Raw genomic sequence first — 20057 nt, forward strand, 5'->3', positions numbered from 1 at the left:
GTCAGGGACCAGAGTAAATACAAGAAAACTAGTGTCCATGAATGGGATGCAGAAAGATAGGGCTTCTAAGAAGCAAAAGTCGTAAGGACCACAGAATGAGATGTAAAAATAATAGCCTGGACGTAAAAGGGAGATGGTGAGGTAATGAAGGCTTATAAGACTAAAGTTTGCTATAGTAAAATTTAAAACCCAGGAAGGAGGGAGTGTAGGGCAGAAATGACATTACCTGTTTGAAGTAGTGATGCAGAGAATAAATGTGAGATGCTTTCTTGGGATGCAAAGGAAAGAAAGCAGTGAGAAAGAAGGGATAGAAATGGGTTGTAGAAAATGGAAACACAATTTCAGTATCTCTGAAGAAGGAATCCTGAATGTCCCCCCACCAACTTAGAATGGGAGCACTGATCAAAGGTTTATATTGAATGAAGACTTTCTGGAAGGTTAAAAAAAAAAGCTTAGCTTACAGCATAAAAGTCTTTCTGTGTTCTAGTCAAAATTAATATACATAGACCCAGGGTTATTTGTCCTCTCAAAATTTGTGAATTACAGGAGTCACAGTAAAGGCTGTACTATCCTCAAGCAGAGAGAATAGGTTACTCAGTGGGGGCACCTGGGTAGTTTAGGCAATTAAGCATCAGACTCTTGATTATGGCTCAGGTCATGATTTCAAGGTCATGAGATTGAGCCCCGTGTTTGTCTCCACACTGAGTGTGGAACCTGCCTGAGATTTTTCTCTCTTGCTTTGTCCCGCCCCTCCCTACTCGTACTTGTTCTCTCTTTCTCTCTCTAATTAAAAAAAAAAAAAAATTAAAGAGAAACAGAAATCTGGCAGGCCTCAGAGTTGTCTAAGATACTCAGTCCCAGAAGACAATGGAGCCAAGGTGGCAGTGTTGGGGTGAGAGACGGTTGTGCCCTAAGAATGTGGACACTCACAATCAGAGAAGACAATTATCATATGATCTCCCTGATATGAGGAATTTGAGAAAGAAGACAAAGGATCATAGGGGAAGGGAGGGAAAAATGAAACAAGATGAAATCAGAGAGGGAGACAAACCATAAGAGACTCTTAATCTCAGGAAACAAACTGAGGGTTGCTGGAGGTGGGGGAATGGGAAAGATGGGGTGTTGGGGTGATAGACATTGGGGAGGGTATGTGCTATGGTGAGTGCGTGAACTCTGTAAGCCTGATGAATCACAGACCTGTACCCCTGAAACAAATAATACATTATATGTCAATTAAAAAAAAGAATGTGACACTCAGACAAGTTGTTGATCAAGTGTAAGGCCAACTGAGGGTAAGAGTTTAGAAACTGTACACCCCGCTTGTCCTTCTTCCAGGAAGAATTTCCTTAAGATACAATTGCAGATGATTCTGTGCTGAAGTAAAATTGAGACTGCACATAGGGAAGTCATGATACAGAGTTGATGTTGATGGTTGAACTGGCTTCAGAGAGAGTCAAGCTTAACTAACTGATGCAAATATAGTTGCACATGAAGTGCAAAAAATTGAAAAATCACGGGGACATCAAAGAACTAAACACGAGAGTGGAACACTCTCACACTTTTAGAATATAATATAGGTATAAATTTTTGTCACCTTGGGTCAGCCAATGATTTCTGAGATATGCCACCAAAAAAACAGGCAACCAGAAGAAAATATGGATAACTTGGACTTCTTCATAAATGAAAATTTTTGTGTGTAATTGTTTCTGTAAAGATTCTGAGAGAGAGAGAGAGAGAGAGAGAGAGAGAATGAGTGGGGCAAGGGCAGAGAGAGCAGACTCCCCACTAAGCAGGGAGCCCAATGGAGCTCAATCCTGAGACTTCGGGATCGTGACCTGAGCTGAAGGCAGATGCCTCACTGACTGAGCCACCCAGGTGCCCCCCCAAATTTTTGTGCTTCAAAGAATATCATCAAGAAAGTGCAAAAGACAACTTTCATGATAGAAGTTTTCTCCAATTCTTACATCTGATAAGGGCTTTGTCTTTGAAATATATTCTGTAACTCAATTATAATAAAGAAAATTCAATTTAAAAATGGGGAAAGGACGGGAATATGAAAGACATTTGACCGAGAGAAATGAAGACATTTGTCCACATAAAAACTTCTACATGAACGTTCATAGCAGCATTATTCACAATAACCAAAAAGTGGAAACAACCCAAATGTCTGTCAACTTATGAACAGATAAATAAAATGTGGCACATTCATACAATGGAATCTTGTTTAGCAATAAAAAGAAATGAAGTACTGATAACCTGCTACAATATGGACAAACCTTGAAAACACTGTCTATATGGAATGTTTAGAATAGACGTATCTATGGAGACAGAAAGTAGATTAGTGGTTTCCTGGGTCTGGGGTTAGGGAAGGCGGAGATGGGGAGAGATTGCTAAAGGATACGCAGTTTCATTTTGGGTAATGAAAACATTCTATTATTGTGATGATTGTGAAACCATTAAATTGCATGCTCAAAATGGGTGAATTTTATAGTATGTGAATTATCTCTCAACAAAGTTGTTGTAAAAATTAAGAGTTGTAAAGTATAAAGTATAATACTTTAATAATAATCTGTACTTCAAGTTTAAGAAATATTTACAAATCTGAGAAATTGAGGGAATATGAGAGGAAAAAGAGACTAAATTATTTTTTGTGCAAAAGGGAAAGCCAAAATTCTATCTTAACATTGACAATCAGAAAGCTATATAAAGAATGTTCCTCAAGATAACTTACTAGTAGAAATGCATCCTTTTTTTTTTTTTAAGATTTAATTTATTTATTTGACAGATGGTGAGAGAGGGAACACAGGCAGGGGGAGTGGGTGAAGGAGAAGCAGGCTTCCTGCTGAGCAGGGAGCCAGACACAGGGCTTGATCCCAAGACCATGGGATCGTGACCTGTGTCCAAGGCAGATAAGTAACAACTGAGCCACCCAGGCATCCCAGAATTGCATCCTTAATACTAGAGATGATAAAGTTAATGAAATGTAGTTAACATAGGAAAGTATAGGGAGAAAAAGAACTAAAAATATGATAGTTCAAACTTTATTAATTTTTACAATAAATATCAAGGCATTAAAATCCTCTATTCAAGGACAAAGACAATACCTAAGAAATTAGTTTAAAATCATGGGTAAAGATTTAAATATCAAAAACAAGTGAAAGGTGATAAAATTGTGAAAATATTTACCATAGTAGTACAAATGTGTAATACTCTTTCATTTACTTTTTCAGCTGCTTATTGTAACCCTATTTGTTGAACAGCTACTGTGTGCTAAGTATTAGGTTATCGGTGATGAATAAAGTGATGTAGTTGCTATTCTCATTGAGCTTCCTGTCTACGGAAAGAGAATATATATACATATATATATATGTATATATATACATATGTGTATATATATATATGTATATATATATACATATGTGTATATATATATGCATACACACACACACACATATATATAAAATATGGGGGTGGGGGAGGGGCAGAGGGAGAGGAAAAGAGAGAATCCCACATCCATGCCTAGCATGGAGTCTGACATGGTGGGGGGCTCAATCTCATGACCCTGAGATCATGACCTGAGCCGAGACCAAGAGTTAGACGCCTAACCAGCTGAGTCACTTAGGTGCCCTGGGAAGAGACTAATGTTGAACACAGAACGATTAAATAATTACCAGCTTTGGTAAGTGGTCTGAAGAAAATAGGTGCTGTCGTGACTTAGAGGTCCAAGGAAAGCCTCATGGAAGAAGTGACACATGAGTTGCGTTGTACCAGTTAATCATGTGATCATCAGTTAACTGTCATTAAGACATGTTCAGAGACCAGCATGTGGGAAAGAGACGCGGCACTTCCTGAAGGCTGGTGTGATAATGTGGGGGCCTCCTTGGCTTTTAGAGGAAGCCATAGGGCGACAGCAGAAGGCTCTCCTCACATATTTCTGAGTTGTCCTAACAGAGGTTTCCACCTCTTCCCCTGCTTGGCTGGTTTGCTCACCCTCATGGAGCCCAAGGCTACTTTACATGTGGAAGTCCAAGGGGTGGCTGACCCGGGTGCAAGGGAATGACAGCCCACCTTGTGGAGACCTACTAGGGTCCCTGGAAGATTGGGGTTCAGAGCTTCATTAGGAAGAGTCACCCCGGTGCCCTGAGAAGCATGGCCAGGCTCAGACAAACGTGTAGGGAGGGCGGGTCCTTTCGCCCTGGAGTGTCCTGGACATTCGGAAGGGGGCTCTTTGCTTGGGAAGCAGCACAGTCCGGTGGCAGGTTCTCGCCACAAGAGGAGCACCAGGACTTGTTTTCCCACCTCCAGGCCGGCACGTCGGGGTTTTTGAGCCCTTTTCTCCGTGTGTCAGGAGACATCTGGGGCTTCTGTGAAACTTAAGAGGTCTGGAGAGGAGGGAATGAGGTCCCACTGCAAACTACTCTGGAAATAGGTGGAAATTTAATACATTTGGAAGAAGCTCTGACATCCGAGAGCTCTACAAAGGCCAAGGATATATTTTTTTTTTCTTCTAAGCCTCTAAAAAAAGGGCAAAAGCATGATCTGATCCTTTGCTCGTTGTTCATTCATTCTCTCGTTCATGTATACATTCCAGAACAGCAGCTGAAGGCTCTGTTCCAGGGGCCCTCATCAGGGTGGAGAGAAGGAGGTGGGCAGCCTGCTCCCTCAAAGCCCAGAAGCTTAGGGAGGTGTCCCGCCGATCACTCTAGGATATGCTGAGTGCTACCAGGGTGTTGGGGGTCAGGTAGAAGGATGGAGCCTTTAGCTTTATTTCAGTTTTGCATATGAGTTCCAACTCCATAGAGTGGCCTGCCCTCCTTGCAAAGGTGGAGGAATTTCAGAGCTATCTAAAGTTTCTTGTACTTCCTTGTCAAAGATGAAAGACCATCTGTCAAAAGAAACAATACCCAGGATTCCGACAGGCCAGGGGAGGGGGGCGGAGACTCCAGGTGCAGAAGACAAATCGATTTCTTTTCAGGCTTTTGTCTGCCCTGTCTTGCTCTGGTTGAAACATGAGCATGTTAATTAATTTCTTCCCCCAAGCTGTGTGTTTGGGGAATGTTCTTCTTCTTCTTCTTCTTCTTTTTTTTTTTTTTTCCTCTCCCATCAGTTTAGAAGATAAAACTGTCAGATTCCAGTAGGCTGTGTATGTGCTTTCAGCAAGACTTAAAGCATGTGATTATGCCAAGCACTTGCATAAAACGGTTTTTCAAAATTTGCCAAATGCAACTTGCTGGACCCCTGTAAGAATTGTGCCTGTACAGGAATTGCCCCGCTGTCCTAGAATACGGTTATACACACATCAACTCATGCAACGGGGACGTGCCCAGTGCGTACTTCGTAAGGCAGAGAAGACGATGGATATCCATCTGTCATGGGCTGAATTGTCTCCCTGCCATGCCTATTGTCGAGTCCTAATCTCTAGCACATCAGAATATGACTGTATGGTGACTGTATTTGGAAAGAGGGTCTTTACAGAAGTGATTAAGTAGGAATGAGGTCATTAGTGTGGGCCCTAATTCAACATGATTGGTGTCCTTGTAACAAGAGGAAAATGGGACATGGATGGGTACAGGGTTGGGGGGGGGGGCGTGGGGAGGGGAGTAGACCTGCAAAGACACAGGGACAGGACGGCCATCTGCAGGCCAAGGAGAGAAGCCTTAAGAGAAATCCACCCCACTGACACCTCTGTCTTAGACCCCCAGCTTCCAGAAGGGTAATGAAATCAATGTCTGTTATTTGTGCCCCCCAGTCTGTGGCACTTGTTAAGGGCAAAACCCCGGCAGATGAATACAATACCTGTTAAAGGTACATTGACGATTTAATAGTGGTTGAGATAAGGTTTCAGATGGATGTGATTTAAATGAGAAATGGCAGGATTCTGCCTTACCCTCAGGGTACCCTGTGTTGACCAGTCTAAGGCATCTGCTTGGAATAGACCCAGCATCTCTTCCCAGATGGTGCTAACCAGCATTTTCTCTTTTCCCTGCTGCTTTTCTCCTAGAGGTGCATCTCTGTCCTTTCCTGATTCAGTGAATATACTTTTCCTCCCCTTCTTCCAATTCAGATCGCGCTTTCCCTGAGAATTCTGTGCCGTTTCCTGGATGCTTCTTTCATTTTTGGGTGTTCACAGGACTGTGAAGTTTTACGTACTTTTCTCTCTCCCTTGTGTGTGGGGGGGCACCCAGCACAGGGCCCCAGCTACAGATCTGGGGCTGGGCTAGTGCCTGTTGAACAGGGGGTCGTCTTTTCTCAGTTGGTGTAAGGTCGGCCTGTTAGAAGCCTTGTTCTTCCTGGTTGAGAGTCTGTGGACTTCGGTTTTTGGGCCCAATGAGCGGGAAAGAGGGGTAGAAATTGAGAGAGGATGGCAGTCCTCCATGGGCCTGGGTTTCCCCCTTGGACATGCAAGTGTTTGCCTCTCAGGGAAATGGTCCCTCTGTTCTAGGACATTCCGGCAGTATCCCTGTTCCTCTACTCCCTGACCTCTCCAACATCTGCCCCATTTCCACACCTCTCCTTCACCCGTCCCGGTCTGGTTTCAGTTCCCCTTCCCCTGCCTCCCCGCAGTGGAGCTCTCACTAAGAGACACCCTTTTGTTATATCCAGTTCCTCTTGACCTGGTCCTCTTCTGTGTCGCAGATGCTGAGACTTTATGTTCTTGGCTCCTGCGACTCCATGCTCTGCTCTCCCTGCACCTCAAGTGCTCCCCAACCCCCACTTTTGCCTGCTGCTGTGTTGTTGGCCCCCGCTCTTCCAGCCAGCCATACAGTTTCGAGGCCCCTGAGGGACTGGTCAGGGACCACTAATGCCTAAGTGCCGCTCTCTGCTCTCACCTTGCTATTAAGCTCCAAGTCTGCACATTGAGCAGCCAACTTGACCTCTGCACTCACGTGATTCAAGAACACCTGAAACCCAAACCAGTGGTTCCTAACTCCATGATTAGCACAACCATTCTAAGCAGGAATGATCTTTGGTGGCTTGCCTTTCTTACGCAAATACCCCCAGTAGTGTCTGAGTCCCCTTCTAAGTCAACCTCCTGAATGTGATTGTTTTTTTTTTTTTAAGACTTTATTTATTTGACAGAGAGAGAGAGATGACAAGTAGGCAGAGAGGCAGGCAGAGAGAGAGGGGGAAGCAGGCTCCCTGCCGAGCAGAGAGCCTGATGCGGGGCTCAATCCCAGGACCCCGAGATCATAACCTGAGCAGAAGACAGAGGCCCAACCCACTGAGCCACCCAGCCGCCCCCTTATTGGTTCTTTTTTACCTGCACTTTGCCTCCCTTGTCTAGGTGTGGGGACCTTTTACCTGAGCTCCTGTCCTGGTCATTCAGCCGGAGTCCCCACCTTCCGTGGTGGCCCCTGGAATCTCTTCTCCCCACAGCAGCCAGGGTGATGCATTCAGTGGCTTCCCAAGACTCCTGGGGTGAAGAAGAAAACCCCAAACATGTGCCACGTGACCCTGCATCCTTGCCCCTGGCTGCTGCTCAAGCCTCTTTGCCAGTCACACTCTCTTTTTGTCTCGGCACCCCACAGTTTCTAGAACATGCCATGACTCCTTCTGTCCCCAGGGCCTGTGCTCATGCCACTCCCACTGCTTAGCCTGCTCCCACCTTCTTTCTCCCCACCCCCACGTTTAACTCCTGTCCTTTGGATTTTGTCCCACATGTCACTTCCCCATGGAACCTAGTCTAAATTGGAACCCCTTCCTTTTTATTCTGTCACAGTGTGATCTACTCTTTCTTACAAGCATGTGTTACATTTATAAATTTTCGTATATTTATCTGTGCATTTGGTTAACATCTGTTCCTTCTAGAGGAGGGTCACCTATACATGGTGGCAGTGCTTAGCACCCCGTAGGTTCCCCATCAGCATTTATTGGCTGACTAAATACCTTTTGACCTCACCCACAAGCAGTGGTGCTTGGCTGCTGGGTACCTACATGACTCTGACCACAGGCAGAAAGGTCCAGCGGGGCTGGCGCATGTTTCCTGCCCTTGGCCCTGCTGAGTCCCAGGGCTGGGATGTGGATCACACCTCCTGCCTGGTGGAGGGACTCATTTCGGATCCCAGGGTTGGTCAGTTCTTCGTGGGGGATCTTCCCCATGAAGAAATAAAATATTATAGCCCCCCCACCCCCCCAAAACACAACTCTTAATTTCCACCTTTCTTTATAAGGAATTTACATGAAAAAATGCCTTTTATGAAATGACTTGGCCTTGGGGGAAGTTATTTAAGGAATTCATACTTGGAGAGTAAACGTTATTTTTTTCCTATTTGAAAAGAGAGAGAGAGAGAGAGAGAAGGCCATTCTATTTCAAGGATGTTGGATTTCTGCAGCTGCCGAAAAGTTCACCTGGCTGGGAGCTCTTCTGCACACGTGGAACCATCATTTCCAGCTGGAAAGGATCGCTTTTCTAGAAACAGACCCTTTTTGCTTTGGTTGATGAAAAGAAAGGGATGAGAAAGTAATTTGGGGGAACCTGATGATTTTATTGCAAAGCACGGTGTGGATATGTCTTTGGGTGCAAACTGCTGAAATTACACCTGAAAGCCCACTGCTGGCTCTCTGGTTATTCACGGTTCCTCCTCCTGCACTTCCCCCACGTTGACTCAGAGTCTGTGTGGCACTGTCCCCATGTCCTGGGATGCGGCTGCGATAGGTCCTTGGAGAGATTGATGGCGTGTGTGGATGTTCGTGCTTCCTCCCTGGAAACCCCCTAGTGATTGGTTTTTGTTAAATGGTGACTCCCAGTGTAGGGCAGCATTCCTGTTTATGGCAGAGGGGAAAAGCCCATCCAGGACTCCCATGGCGAATAAATAAATCCTTGGTTTCATAATGGGGAAGAATCCTTGACGCTCGAGTGAAATCTAGAAAGTAGTGTAAGGAACGACCCTCTCATTTTAGGCTCTACCCATTTGTGTCTGGCCAAGAAAATGGAAACCGTGCCCCGTGTTTTCCAACACGGGGATTTCTTGTGGAATTTGCTGTATCAGTGACCAAGTCTGAATGAGCAGAGGGGGAAGCTAGGGTGACCCAGGAGACAGCTGTCACCCGAGGACTGGGTTAAGAAAAGGGAAGAGGTGCATTTCTGGGACCAAAGAGCTTGGGGCAAGGGGCTGAGAGGGCACCGGACCGCCAAGACCTTTAGCCAAGCTGGTGTCCCTATGGATGTACTGCTGAGGGGGGTAGGGGGGCTAGGCTGGGATTGTCCCAAGACCTGGAGACTGGAGCCCTGTTGTCCAGTAGTCCTGCTGGAACAGTGCCATCCTGAGCTAAAAACACGGGGAGCCCCTTCACTGTCTCTTGGTATACCTCTGGCGCCCCTGTTGGCGGAGCTGCCAGATGGCAAGGAGTCTGGGAAATGTAGTTTGCAGACTCCCAGCCCCAGAGGCCCATGCGGAAGAGGAGCTGAGAGGCAAAAGACAAATTCCCCGTGCCTGGGAGACAGAGACCTTTCTGTTAACTGGCCCCTTTGAGGGCATCCAGGTCAGGCCCCACTGAATATCTAGAGTTCCCAGCCTGAAGGTGTTTTCATTATACCCCGTGGCTGCTTATTTGAGGACAGTGGGGCTATTGGACATACCTTTGAAACCATACATCTCACTGTTTCTTGTGCTGTGGCGGCAGTGACGTCAGTGCGGTGGGGACTGTCTGTGTGTGGAAAGCCCACTCCCAGCAGCACTGGGTGTCCCCGCAAGGAGAGACTCACCATGTTTGCCAGGCTTTCATGAAAAGCATTTGGTTTTCATTCTTCTAGCCTATATGAGACATTATGAATGTTTCAAGGTTTCAACAGCTGATTTCACATACAGTCATGTATTATGTTCTGTCATATTTGGGATGACAATATTCGCGACCCCCCCCCCTCCCGCCGCCCTGCTGGAATATTGGGAGGTTACATTGGGACTTCGAGCAGGAATGACAGGTTACTCCCTCACTCTTCCGGAAACTATGTTTCTATATCATTTTAATTTATGGTTGTCTGGTTGAGGATGGCCTTAGAGACATCCCTTGCCCAGCAAGAAATTTCAAAGGCAACAAGTTGGTTGATGAGTGTGTCTAGGTGAGAGGTGCTGGTTGATGGAGAGTATAAGCAGCCAGACCCTGCAGAGCGCAGAAAGGCATCCGAGTTCCCTGTTTGTCTCTGGAATCAGGCGAAGTGTGGAGGAGTCTTTAGACCCGAACCGTGGACCACGGTAATAGCTGGTAATGCTAGGGGGAGAACTCAGACTAGCCCTGTAATCTGGGTGTGGCATTCTAGATCTGACTGTGTTAGAGGCTGAGCCCATATCCCTTCCTTATTCTGCACATCTGCCCTCAGGGAGAGGCATAATCATCGCCTTGCTTTCTCGATGCTTTCACTGTGGTGGGAGAAGGGCACATTCTCACCAGCTCCGATGGGTGGCAGAGCTGTGGGCCTCTCACACAGGCTTTGCTACCTCCCCCTTAGGGGGAGGAAGCACCCCATGGGAATGTAATTCTAGGACAATTTATGTGAACTTCCCTAATTCATCTTGACATTCATGAGGAGTTTCAAAAAGTTAAAAAAAATTCATTTAATGAAATATAATTCTTGAATTCTTCCTGTGTCTGGGGCTGTGCTGGGTAGGCACTGTGGCAGGGTCTGGGCAGATGATGTTTGGGTCCCTGAGCTCATAGTCAGGTTCAGCAGACAAGCCTAGTCTCCTGTTAGACTGAAAAGGGAATGTTAACAGCTGCGGAATTAGGAGGTGAACAGGGGATTTGGGGAGTGCTCCAAGCCCCTTGAGGTTGGCTGATGGGATCTCCTACCAAAGACCGGCCACGGATGGGCTCCCAGGCACTCTCAGCGGACCCCGAGGTACCTGTCTGTTGCTTGATCTAAGCCGAGAGATTCTGCTAGTCCCACCGTCACTTCTGTTTGCCAGATTTAAATTTGTTTTTGAGGTGACAGGCACAGATAAGAAAAAAAGAAAAAAAACAAGCAGCCATTCACATGGCCTGCGTGGTACCCTGGGCAGCCCACGCTGGGGGTCCACAGACCTCGGCGCCTGGGGTGGGTTGCTGGGAGGCCCCTCTTAGGGCTTGAGCCATGAGGCAAATGAGTGGATCCTGCCTGCCAGACAACTCCCCTCTTATTCCAGAAGCCCTGTCACCATCTGTGACCTCACTCTCCTTTCTTAGTTCAGCTGCCCTGCTCGTGCCCTCCCCATGTCATGTTGGCTGCCGGGCCCTCCCTGCATGGAGAAACCATCCAAGGCTCCTGACTTGGAGCACACAGTGGAATTTTTCCGGAATTCCTTTTGTTGAGTGTTTAATTTTAGGCCCTTCGGTGTGAGAGAAGGTTCCTATCAGATACAAGGAAACAGAATTCATGATCACATTTGCCATAAAACATGTGTTGAAAACGCTGCCTTGGGCATCACCCAGAGGCCCCCATGTAAAGTCTTACTGGTATTTTTTATTGGAGAGGCCGGTGTGAGGTAAATATTGCCTTTCCTTGAGGAAGGGTGTCCTCCCACTGGTCAGAGATTGAGAAAACTGACAAGGAAGCATGTTTATCTTAAAAAAAAAAAAAAGAAAGAAAGAAAGAAAGAAAAGAAAACTCTCTGATTTCAGGAAACTCAGAACCAAATTCTAAGGCAGAACAGGCAGGTTAGACCATCATCCCTGGAATCCTAGTCAAGTGAGTTGGCAGCCCAGAGCTAGATAATTTGACAAATTTCTTAGTGCTTTGGCTTGCTCCTCTGGAGGTTTGCATGGTGACAGTCTGTGACTCTGGCTGCAGGGAGGGGACCCCCACAGTGTGGGCACAGAGCCAAGTGCCTGGGCGCCTTGCATTTGGGTAACAATCCACGGGGATCTCGGTCACCAGAGCTGCTATGGTGACCTTCTCTGTCCATATAGTTGCATTCTCTTTTCTCTCGTTATTTCTCTAATTTCAGTCTGTCTATTTGGGGGGTGAGTCACCTTCAGTCTCTTATGCTCCAAGGAAAATCGTGAGGGACCTTGAAGTCTTTCTCACCCTCTGTCCTCGTGTCCCCATGCGGGGCTCCATCTGTGCCAGCTGGATCTGATTTCAGGGGAGATTGATGGGGAGTGGCCGTTTTATTGATTCTGCCTTTGACCTAGTTTGCAGGAGCAGATTTGCAGCTCAGAGCTAGGAAACTCACCTGTCACCCCTCAAAGAATCATGCAAGTGATGCATTTCCCACAGAGCTCGGATATCTAGAGCTGTCCCTGTCCCACCCCAGAGGAGGTCACCTTGGGGGGAGGTGGCTCCACCCAGAGGCCCCAGATGCCCTTCGCTGTGGACACACTGATCCGCGCGCATCAGTCCCTCATGAGGGGTGATAAGCCTGGCTCCTGGAGGCTGGGATTGGGACTTAAAGTGCAGGCAAGGGGAGCACACAACTACCTTCTGCGGAGACCATGTTCCTTAGCGCTCATACGTGGCTGGTGCATTTTCATCCAGAAAGCCTTCAGATGAAACAACTGCTCTCTAGAAGTGATTCTCCAGAGGGTGTCATTGGACAGCCCAGGGCCTGTTTGTGTCCATAGAAAGAAGGTGTGAAAATGAACTTAGTAACCAGAAGGGATTCCCCTGGGGGCCTCTTACCTTAAAAACCCAAATCCTCTGCAGCAAATTATGGGGTGGTTGGGAGACCTTTTTCACTGTTTCTGAAGGTGTCTCTGCGGGCAGTTATGTTCCTGGGATGTGAGCCTGGGCCCACAGGGAGACTTAGGGGACCTGCTTGGATCACACGGCTAACAGGGACACCCTGCCTGCAGACTCCACAGGCGCTTCTCGTGCTCCCGTCTCCACGAAGGACGACAGATGTCAAGCCACGGTTTACTGAGCACATACTGCGAGCCAAGTACCCTGCTGAGGGCTTGGATCCCTGCAGCAGCGTGGTGTGGGGGGAGCCGCGATTCTGTTTCACTGATGAGGTCTTTGAGACAAACAGAGGCCAAGAGTTATCCCAGGTCAGAGAAAACAGTAGGGGAGGATTTGAATCCAGCTGTTTGGTCTTGAAAGCCATGTCCTTAACCAATAGGTCACTGCCGCCACCATCAAAATCCTCATCATGACCAACGTGCCCTTCATTTATAGAAGAATCGTAACGTTCCAGGGAGTGTAGTAAGCATCTCACTTAATCACTGCAAACCTGGGTGGCAGGTGTGATGGTTCTGGTTTTGAAGGCAGTCACAGAAGGCTTGTAGAGCCTACCCTGGCTCCTGGTGCAACTGAGCTCTCCCTCGGCTCTGCCCCAGACTGCAGCCCTGTTTTGAATCTTGTCATCAGTGCTGTGGCCCTCAGGGTGCAGACCTCCCTCCCCTCGCTTCCCTCACCATCCTGCCAGTGCACACCCCTCTACTGGCACGCACGGGAAGGCGTTCCTCGCCACAGGGTTTATAAGAGTGTCAGGGGATTGGGCACAGATCACAGAATCTGTGTGTCTCCAGGTGAGAAGGAGGGGCAGGTGTCCTTCCTCTGACCACAGGTAAATTCTTTGCCATGTAGCACGATGGCAGCAAGGATTTTTTTTTTTTAAGATTTCATTTATTTATTTGAAAGAGAGAGAGAGATCACAAGTAGGCAGAAAGGCAGGCAGAGAGAGAGGGGGAAGCAGGCTCCATGCTGAGCAGAGAACCCGATGCAGGGCTCAATCCCAGGACCCTGGGATCATGACCTGAGCCGAAGGCAGAGGCTTAACCTACTGAGCCACCCAAGCACCCCTGGCACCAAGGGTTTTTGATAGGATTGCCTTTACCCTGTCCTTAGGAGAGCTGGGGAAAAGCTGTAGTCAGGGCGGCTAGGTGAACATCTGGATCTAGACTCTTCCCGGTCTCCTGTGCCCCTGGACCTTCAGTGCTGTGTGTGGGGAAAGCTTATGTTACTGGCTTGAATGACGACAAGTTTAAGTCTGAATCTTTCCTTTAACTCTGTAAGTATGTTGGACACTCAGGAACTAATTCCTAGCATTGGCACAGTCTTGGACTTCGTGGCCTGAAGCGCCCTCTGTCCTTGGTCTCGAAGGGCCCAGTGCCCTTGGGCAGCTGCCCCCGTGTCCTCTATTTGTTTTCTAACTTGCCTTTGCAGCTGGCACAGGCTTGTTTTTCCTCTCTCTTTGTATGAAGGTGACCTGAGGTCTTCCCTGGAAATGACATGGGTAGAATCACAGAGTAATTCTTCTGGCTCTTGAACTCTCACACCAAATATTATGTGATCCGTGTGTTATTTCTCTGGTATATGTCTAAAGACTCTTTATTTTTAAACTAAAGAAATGTGTGTCATACAGAGCTTGATAATTCACAACTGCAATTTTGGGATTTCTTTTTTACTTTGCCATGAGCAAAACTCATAACTAAAATGACAGTTTATGTGTTTGCTGAGCATTTTTAGTAGTCCCCAAATTCTTAGATTCAGTAATAGTGTGAATATTCTAAAAACATTACATTTAGAATGCCCTTAGTTTTTTGTGTTTTTCTCTTCTCCTCTTATTCTAAAGAAGACTTAGGGTAGCTTACATAAATACATAGAATTCTTTTTTTTTTAAGATTTAAAAAAAATTTTTTAAGATTTTATTTATTTATTTGACAGAGATTACAAGTAGGCAGAGAGGCAGGCAGAGAGAGAGGAGGAAGCAGGCTTCCTGCTGAGCAGAGAGCCTGATGTGGGGCTCGATCCCAGGACTCTGAGATCATGACCTGAGCCGAAGGGAGAGGCTTTAACCCACTGAGCCACCCAGGCGCCCCCCCCTTTTTTTTTTAAGATTTTTCAAATTTATTTAAGAAAGAGAGGGAGAGGAAAAACAAATGAGATGAAGAGCAGAGGGAGAAGCAGGCTCCCCATTGAGCAGGGAGCCCAATGTGGGACTCAATCCCAGGACCTTGGAATCATGACCTGAGCCGAAGGCATACACTTAACCCACTGAACCATCCAGGTGTCCCACCAAATCTAGGACTTTTGACACTCATTTTGTGGAAGGTCTGACCTGCCCTGAAGTGAGGCTAACAAGCATCTTTCTTGACCCCTCATTTATTCATTTCGCTGCAGAAATAGTAGAGCCTTTCGATAATAGCTTGGTGCCCCAGACCTCATTTGAAAGTGGTATTCATTATGTGGCATGCCCACCGGATTGCCTTGCAAAATCTGAAAAGTTCTGAATTCCTGAAACCCATTGGGCCGCAGGTATTTGAATCAAGGCTTCCCGCCTCATCCCTTGAGTTCACAGGACAGGGCGCTGAGGTGCGCATCACCGGCCGGCCCAGTGCGGGTCTGGCCTGACAGCCCCAAGTAGCAACGCTCAGCGAGGGGAGCACAGGCAGCCTGATGGCGGGCCCTGGGCAGCTGGGAGGGATAATTACAGGGTAGCTGCTGGAGGGCCGGGAACAAGCCAGAGACCCTCTGAGCAGAAGGAGCACGGTCAGTGAGGATTGCTCAGAACTGTGCCCCCTCTTCCTGGGTAGGTCCTGCAGCAGCAGAAGCAGGGGCATCGATTTCATGATGCTCAACCCAGAACCCTTTCCTACCGAGTTTTCTTCAGCCCTCCTCCTGTTAGGTTTGCCGTTCAGAGAGCAGCGAGGAGTCTGTCAGTACACTCGGGCAGAGCAGGTGGGGAGAGTCAGAACGGAGCTGGGGGGTAGCTTTGGGTTCAAGGACCAAAGTCACCACTGCTTAGTGCTTGACTTCAGCTTTGTGATGTGGGAAACAGGGACTCCACTCACGCATTCACTGACTCACTCACCATCTGTCTATCCATCCATCCGTTTGTCCATCCATCCATCCGTCCATGGGTGCATTTGTCTAGTGAATATTTATGGCTTATGGCACACTAAATGCTAGGCCAGGGGCTGGGGGCCATGAAGGGAACACACAGGATAGTTATAGTGAAAATCCTTTAAAAATCACAGAACAAAAAAATGACAAAATAAAACAAAACCCAGAGCTCCTGACCATTGTGTTTTACCTGTTACTTAGTATTCTGGGCACGTGTCAGCCCATAGCATTTCATCCTGTAGGACATCCTGCTTATTAGCTCCCTGTGGTCCAGGTCTCAGTAGTCCTACTTTGTACTTAAAGAGTGATGCACAGTGCATTTTTTTAAAGGTTTTATTCATTTATGAGAGAGAGCAAGTGAGGGAATGTGAGCAGGGGGAGGGGCAGAGGCAGAGGGAGAAGCAGACCTCCCTTCCGAGCAGGGAGCCCAACGTAGGGCTCCGTCCCAGGAGCTGGAGCTGTAGCACCCCGTGGCTGGGAGAATGTGGCTGTGCTCACGTGGCTGTGCTCATGACGACAGAGCCCTTACCTGGTAACCTTTCACCTCGGTCTGTTGAAATGGGAGCAAGGTGGTTTGTTAGAAAACCCAAGTGGGACGGGTTGGCCTGATCCAGACAGGTGAGCATCCTAAGCCCAGAATGTAGAGATCACCTGTGTGCCTGCCTCCTTGGGCTCCGAGATGAGCGGATTGCTGAATGTGGGTTTAGTTGTGTAAAGGGACCTTCTTTAGAGAGACAAGAGGCCTCTTCCATTCTGCTCACATGTAAGGCAGGGCCATCGGAGACCTTGCCTTTTGTCTTAGCATGGACTCTTCCCTCATTCCACCGCTGAGGCCCAGAAGACTTGTTGGGAGGTGGACCTGGCTCTGGGCGAGGAGAGACACCACCAGCACACTCATGCCTTTCCTCTTGCTTTTCTCTAGCTCATCAGATAACGTACCTTGCTCCCTCATGCCTTCTGGATTATTGTGGAGAATGTGAAAGGGACATCTGTGTTTTTCTCAAACTTAACATCATTATTTTAACAAATAAAGTAATTTTGGTTCATCATATACACTTGGAAAATACAGAGAAAAGAAGGAAAATGAGGATCACATATCCCCTACCATTCATGGTTTAGGTGTGTCCTACCTATGTTGGTTGGTTGTCTGGCTACTTACTTATTTTTGGGGGGGGGGCGTGTGGCAAAGATACCTGTAGGCTAAATCTTTGCAAAATCGCGATTTAACTGTATCATCACAAACGTGCCTTTCCTGGCTGTAGACCATTTCACCGTGGCTGGCTTTTCCATGTTTGGACACTTCCAGTGCTCATCGGTTTTCACAGGTGTAAGTTATATGGCACAGAGTACTCTTGTTTGTTCATGATGACCCATACCTGCTTCACGGTGTGCTTTCTGGGCTCTGGAAGAATCAGGTCACTCTCTGAAGCCGGTTTGTGCATGTGAAGACTGGGTTCACCGCGTGGAAATTGTAGCAGAGATGACGTCAGTCATTTCTCTAGGGTCTAGGGCTCAAAATGGAAATAATTGTTACCACATTTAAGAAGTGCCTTTCTGTTTACATGCATTGGGTTCCTGAAAATGCGTGCTATTCGAATCAGCCTTTAGCACTGGGGTTTTTGCCAACAAAGCGGGGGTCGCCCTCGCCTAGCAGCTTGTAGTTGCCCACTCTGATTTGGGCTCTAATCGATAACAGTGAGTGCGTACCCCTGTCAGATCTGACAGGGAATGAGTTTATCCAGAGAGTCAGCAATGACCCTTCCCCGGGCTCAGGAAAGAACCCGTCTTGGCCTGAATGTGCATGTCATGAGATTTTCTTTCCTGATGATGTTTTGTTCTTCTTTGAAATAATGCTTTGTGATTATTAACGTTTATGGCTCCTGATTTGTGACTGTCAGTGGCCAGAGTGCCCCCTCCCTGGGTTGCAGCTGTCAGAAGTAGGTTTAGCCCTTTCAGAAAGCTCGCTGGTTCTCTGCCATTAACCTGAGGTGCCTTCTCATCACTTCCCCACCGGGTCTGGGCTTCCTTCCCCTCCGCCGACTTCTCGCTGCTGTCCGCTCTCCTCTGATGGGACAGGTTTCCTCTTCCCTGATACTCAGTCCCGTGGGCCTCCTTGGCTGTGATGTGGACAGGTGTGAGCCCCCTTCTGCCCTTCAGCTCCCCCTTTGGGGACGTGAGTGCAGGTGTGCCCCCCCCCCCCGCACTGCCCTGTGATGGTGGAGGTCCAGCTCTTGGCCAGTGGAGACTGACCGTTCTCTGTGGGAGGCTCAGCAGAAGGCCGATTCACTGTCTGGTTTTGGAAATCAAAATGCCAAGGACTGCATGGATGTCTCTGTCCTTTTCTAGAAAAGAAGAAACCAAGGAGGGACAGGCCATCCCAGGACTGGCGGGAGCGGAGGAACGCCATCCAGCTAACCAGCGAGCACACGGTGGAGACCCTGGTGGTGGCCGATGCCGACATGGTGCAGTACCACGGGGCAGAGGCCGCCCAGAGGTTCATTCTCACCGTCATGAACATGGTGAGTCTCCCATCGCCGTCCGGGATGAGGGCTGTGTCCTTGACTTTTCCCCAGGCTGGGGGATGGAGACACAGCACCATCCCCCGAGGAGGGCCTGCCCTCCGACATACCTTCAGTGCTAGGGTCTGTGCCGTGGTTGACCTCCGCCTGCCGTTCTTACCAGTGGTTTGCCAAGACCTCTCCTCAGTGCTGGACCCCCTCCCGGCGGGGGGTCAAAGTTGAAAGAGTCGGTCCCTCTTCTAAGGAGTCAGCGGTCTAGTAGAAGGAATCAGGATCACACTTGAGTGTGATCAGCTCTTGCCATGGGCCATGAGGGCTGGAGGAAAGTTGGAGCGGGGAGAGGTTGTCTGGTTGTGGGTACAGGGACGGAGCCATGAAGCCTGCGTCTACCTCGGATTTGATGAATGGGGATAGCAGGAAACCGTCACATTGACGGTTGTGGGAAGGCAGGCGGGGTGACCCGGCTGCAGGAAGGAATGGGGGAGCCTGAGGGGTACGGGTGGACACTGGACAGGGGCAGGTGGGGAGGTCGTCCTGAGGAGTGGGGCTGCTGAAAGGGGTGAGGGAGGCAGGAACCACCCCCGCAGCTGTGCTCAGCGGGGACTGGAGTGGGAAAAGGTGAGAAGGGGCATTGGAAATGGAGAGCATGGGGTGGGGAGAGGGGCTGAGCTGAGGGGCAGGTGTGAGGGTAGAGGAGGCCACCACGTGGGGAGGAAGAAGTGCTGGCCCTGGTCTCTGAGAAGTACATGTTCTTCATCTGCGCAACCCCGAGTCCTCCTGGTGGCTGGTGAATGGCAGGTTGCTGGGCTTCCCAGAGGACACCCAGGAGGGGAGCTGCTGGGGCTGGCTCCACACCAGCCTCTTTCATCTGTAGCTCATTTCATTTCTCTGTTTTTTAATTGTCCAGAGTACCAGTGCCAGGAGGAACCACTCATTACGGCAGCTCAAGTAGTGATGAGGCAGAATTCCTCTTTGATATTTGTTTCCACAATTCTGTGGTCAGGATGGGGGTAGCTATAGTACCACCAGTGGGCGGAGGGGGGTCCGTGGCGATGTTGCCCTCAAGCTGCCCATGGCTGTAACACTGAAGCACAGGGACCGAGCAGTCCCCAGGCTTGGCTTTGACTCAGCAGGCTCCACGCCCTTTCCGCTGCTTGGACAAAGAGGTTGGAGGCTCCAGATCCTGTTGCCGAGGGCAAATATGGGGCCAACCCCATTAAATGGGGATTTAGATGTTCCCTGATGAGGCCTACCCAGTGAGAGCGGGGCCACTGTGGCGAAGGGCCTCCGGTGTGTGTGCGCAAAAACGGACCTCTCCGGTCACCTCCGGTCACCTCTGGGTTTCTTGGCCAGTCCGATGAGGCCGGAAAGCAAACAAGAGCTGAGTCTGATGACCGCACTTACACAGACTCTTAGCACGGGGAGCTGGTTTCTGTCGCTCTCGTGGTGGGGTTGCCATCCAGCAAGTTTAAAGACAAGCTGTGTGCAGACGTGGTACCTTCTTTCGAACAAGACCACCTTCCACCATTCCCATCCTCCAGGCCCTCAAACCCAAGTTTTGAAAATCCCGAGAATTCTGTTCTTCCCGTGGCTGTTGTAGCCAAGGGATTTCTGTTAGGAAGTGAGATCTTCTTTAAGCCAGGAGGATGGGAAGGGATTGTGGTCGGGCTCAGGAGCCCTGTCATTAGGTGTCCAGGTGCAGTGAGCGGGAAGGTGAAGCCAGCCAGCCAGGCTCTCTCCCATCAGGGGGTTGACTGTGGGCCCGCAGGACTGAACTG

General features: G+C 48.5%; 1 protein-coding gene across 2 annotated transcripts in view; it reads left to right on the forward strand.

Moving 5' to 3' along the window:
- ADAMTS17 (ADAM metallopeptidase with thrombospondin type 1 motif 17) overlaps positions 1–20057 on the forward strand; it is a 323327-nt gene that overhangs the window by 43776 nt on the left and 259494 nt on the right. For both annotated transcript variants that reach the window (XM_032836008.1, XM_032836009.1), the window contains exon 4: positions 18107–18279. In XM_032836008.1, the coding sequence (XP_032691899.1) occupies positions 18107–18279 (173 nt within the window). The remainder of the gene's footprint in view (positions 1–18106; positions 18280–20057) is intronic.

The sequence above is a fragment of the Lontra canadensis genome, unplaced genomic scaffold (genome assembly GCF_010015895.1).
Source record: "Lontra canadensis isolate GAN:19392208 unplaced genomic scaffold, GSC_riverotter_1.0 scaffold89, whole genome shotgun sequence".
Classification (NCBI taxonomy): Eukaryota; Metazoa; Chordata; class Mammalia; order Carnivora; family Mustelidae; genus Lontra; species Lontra canadensis.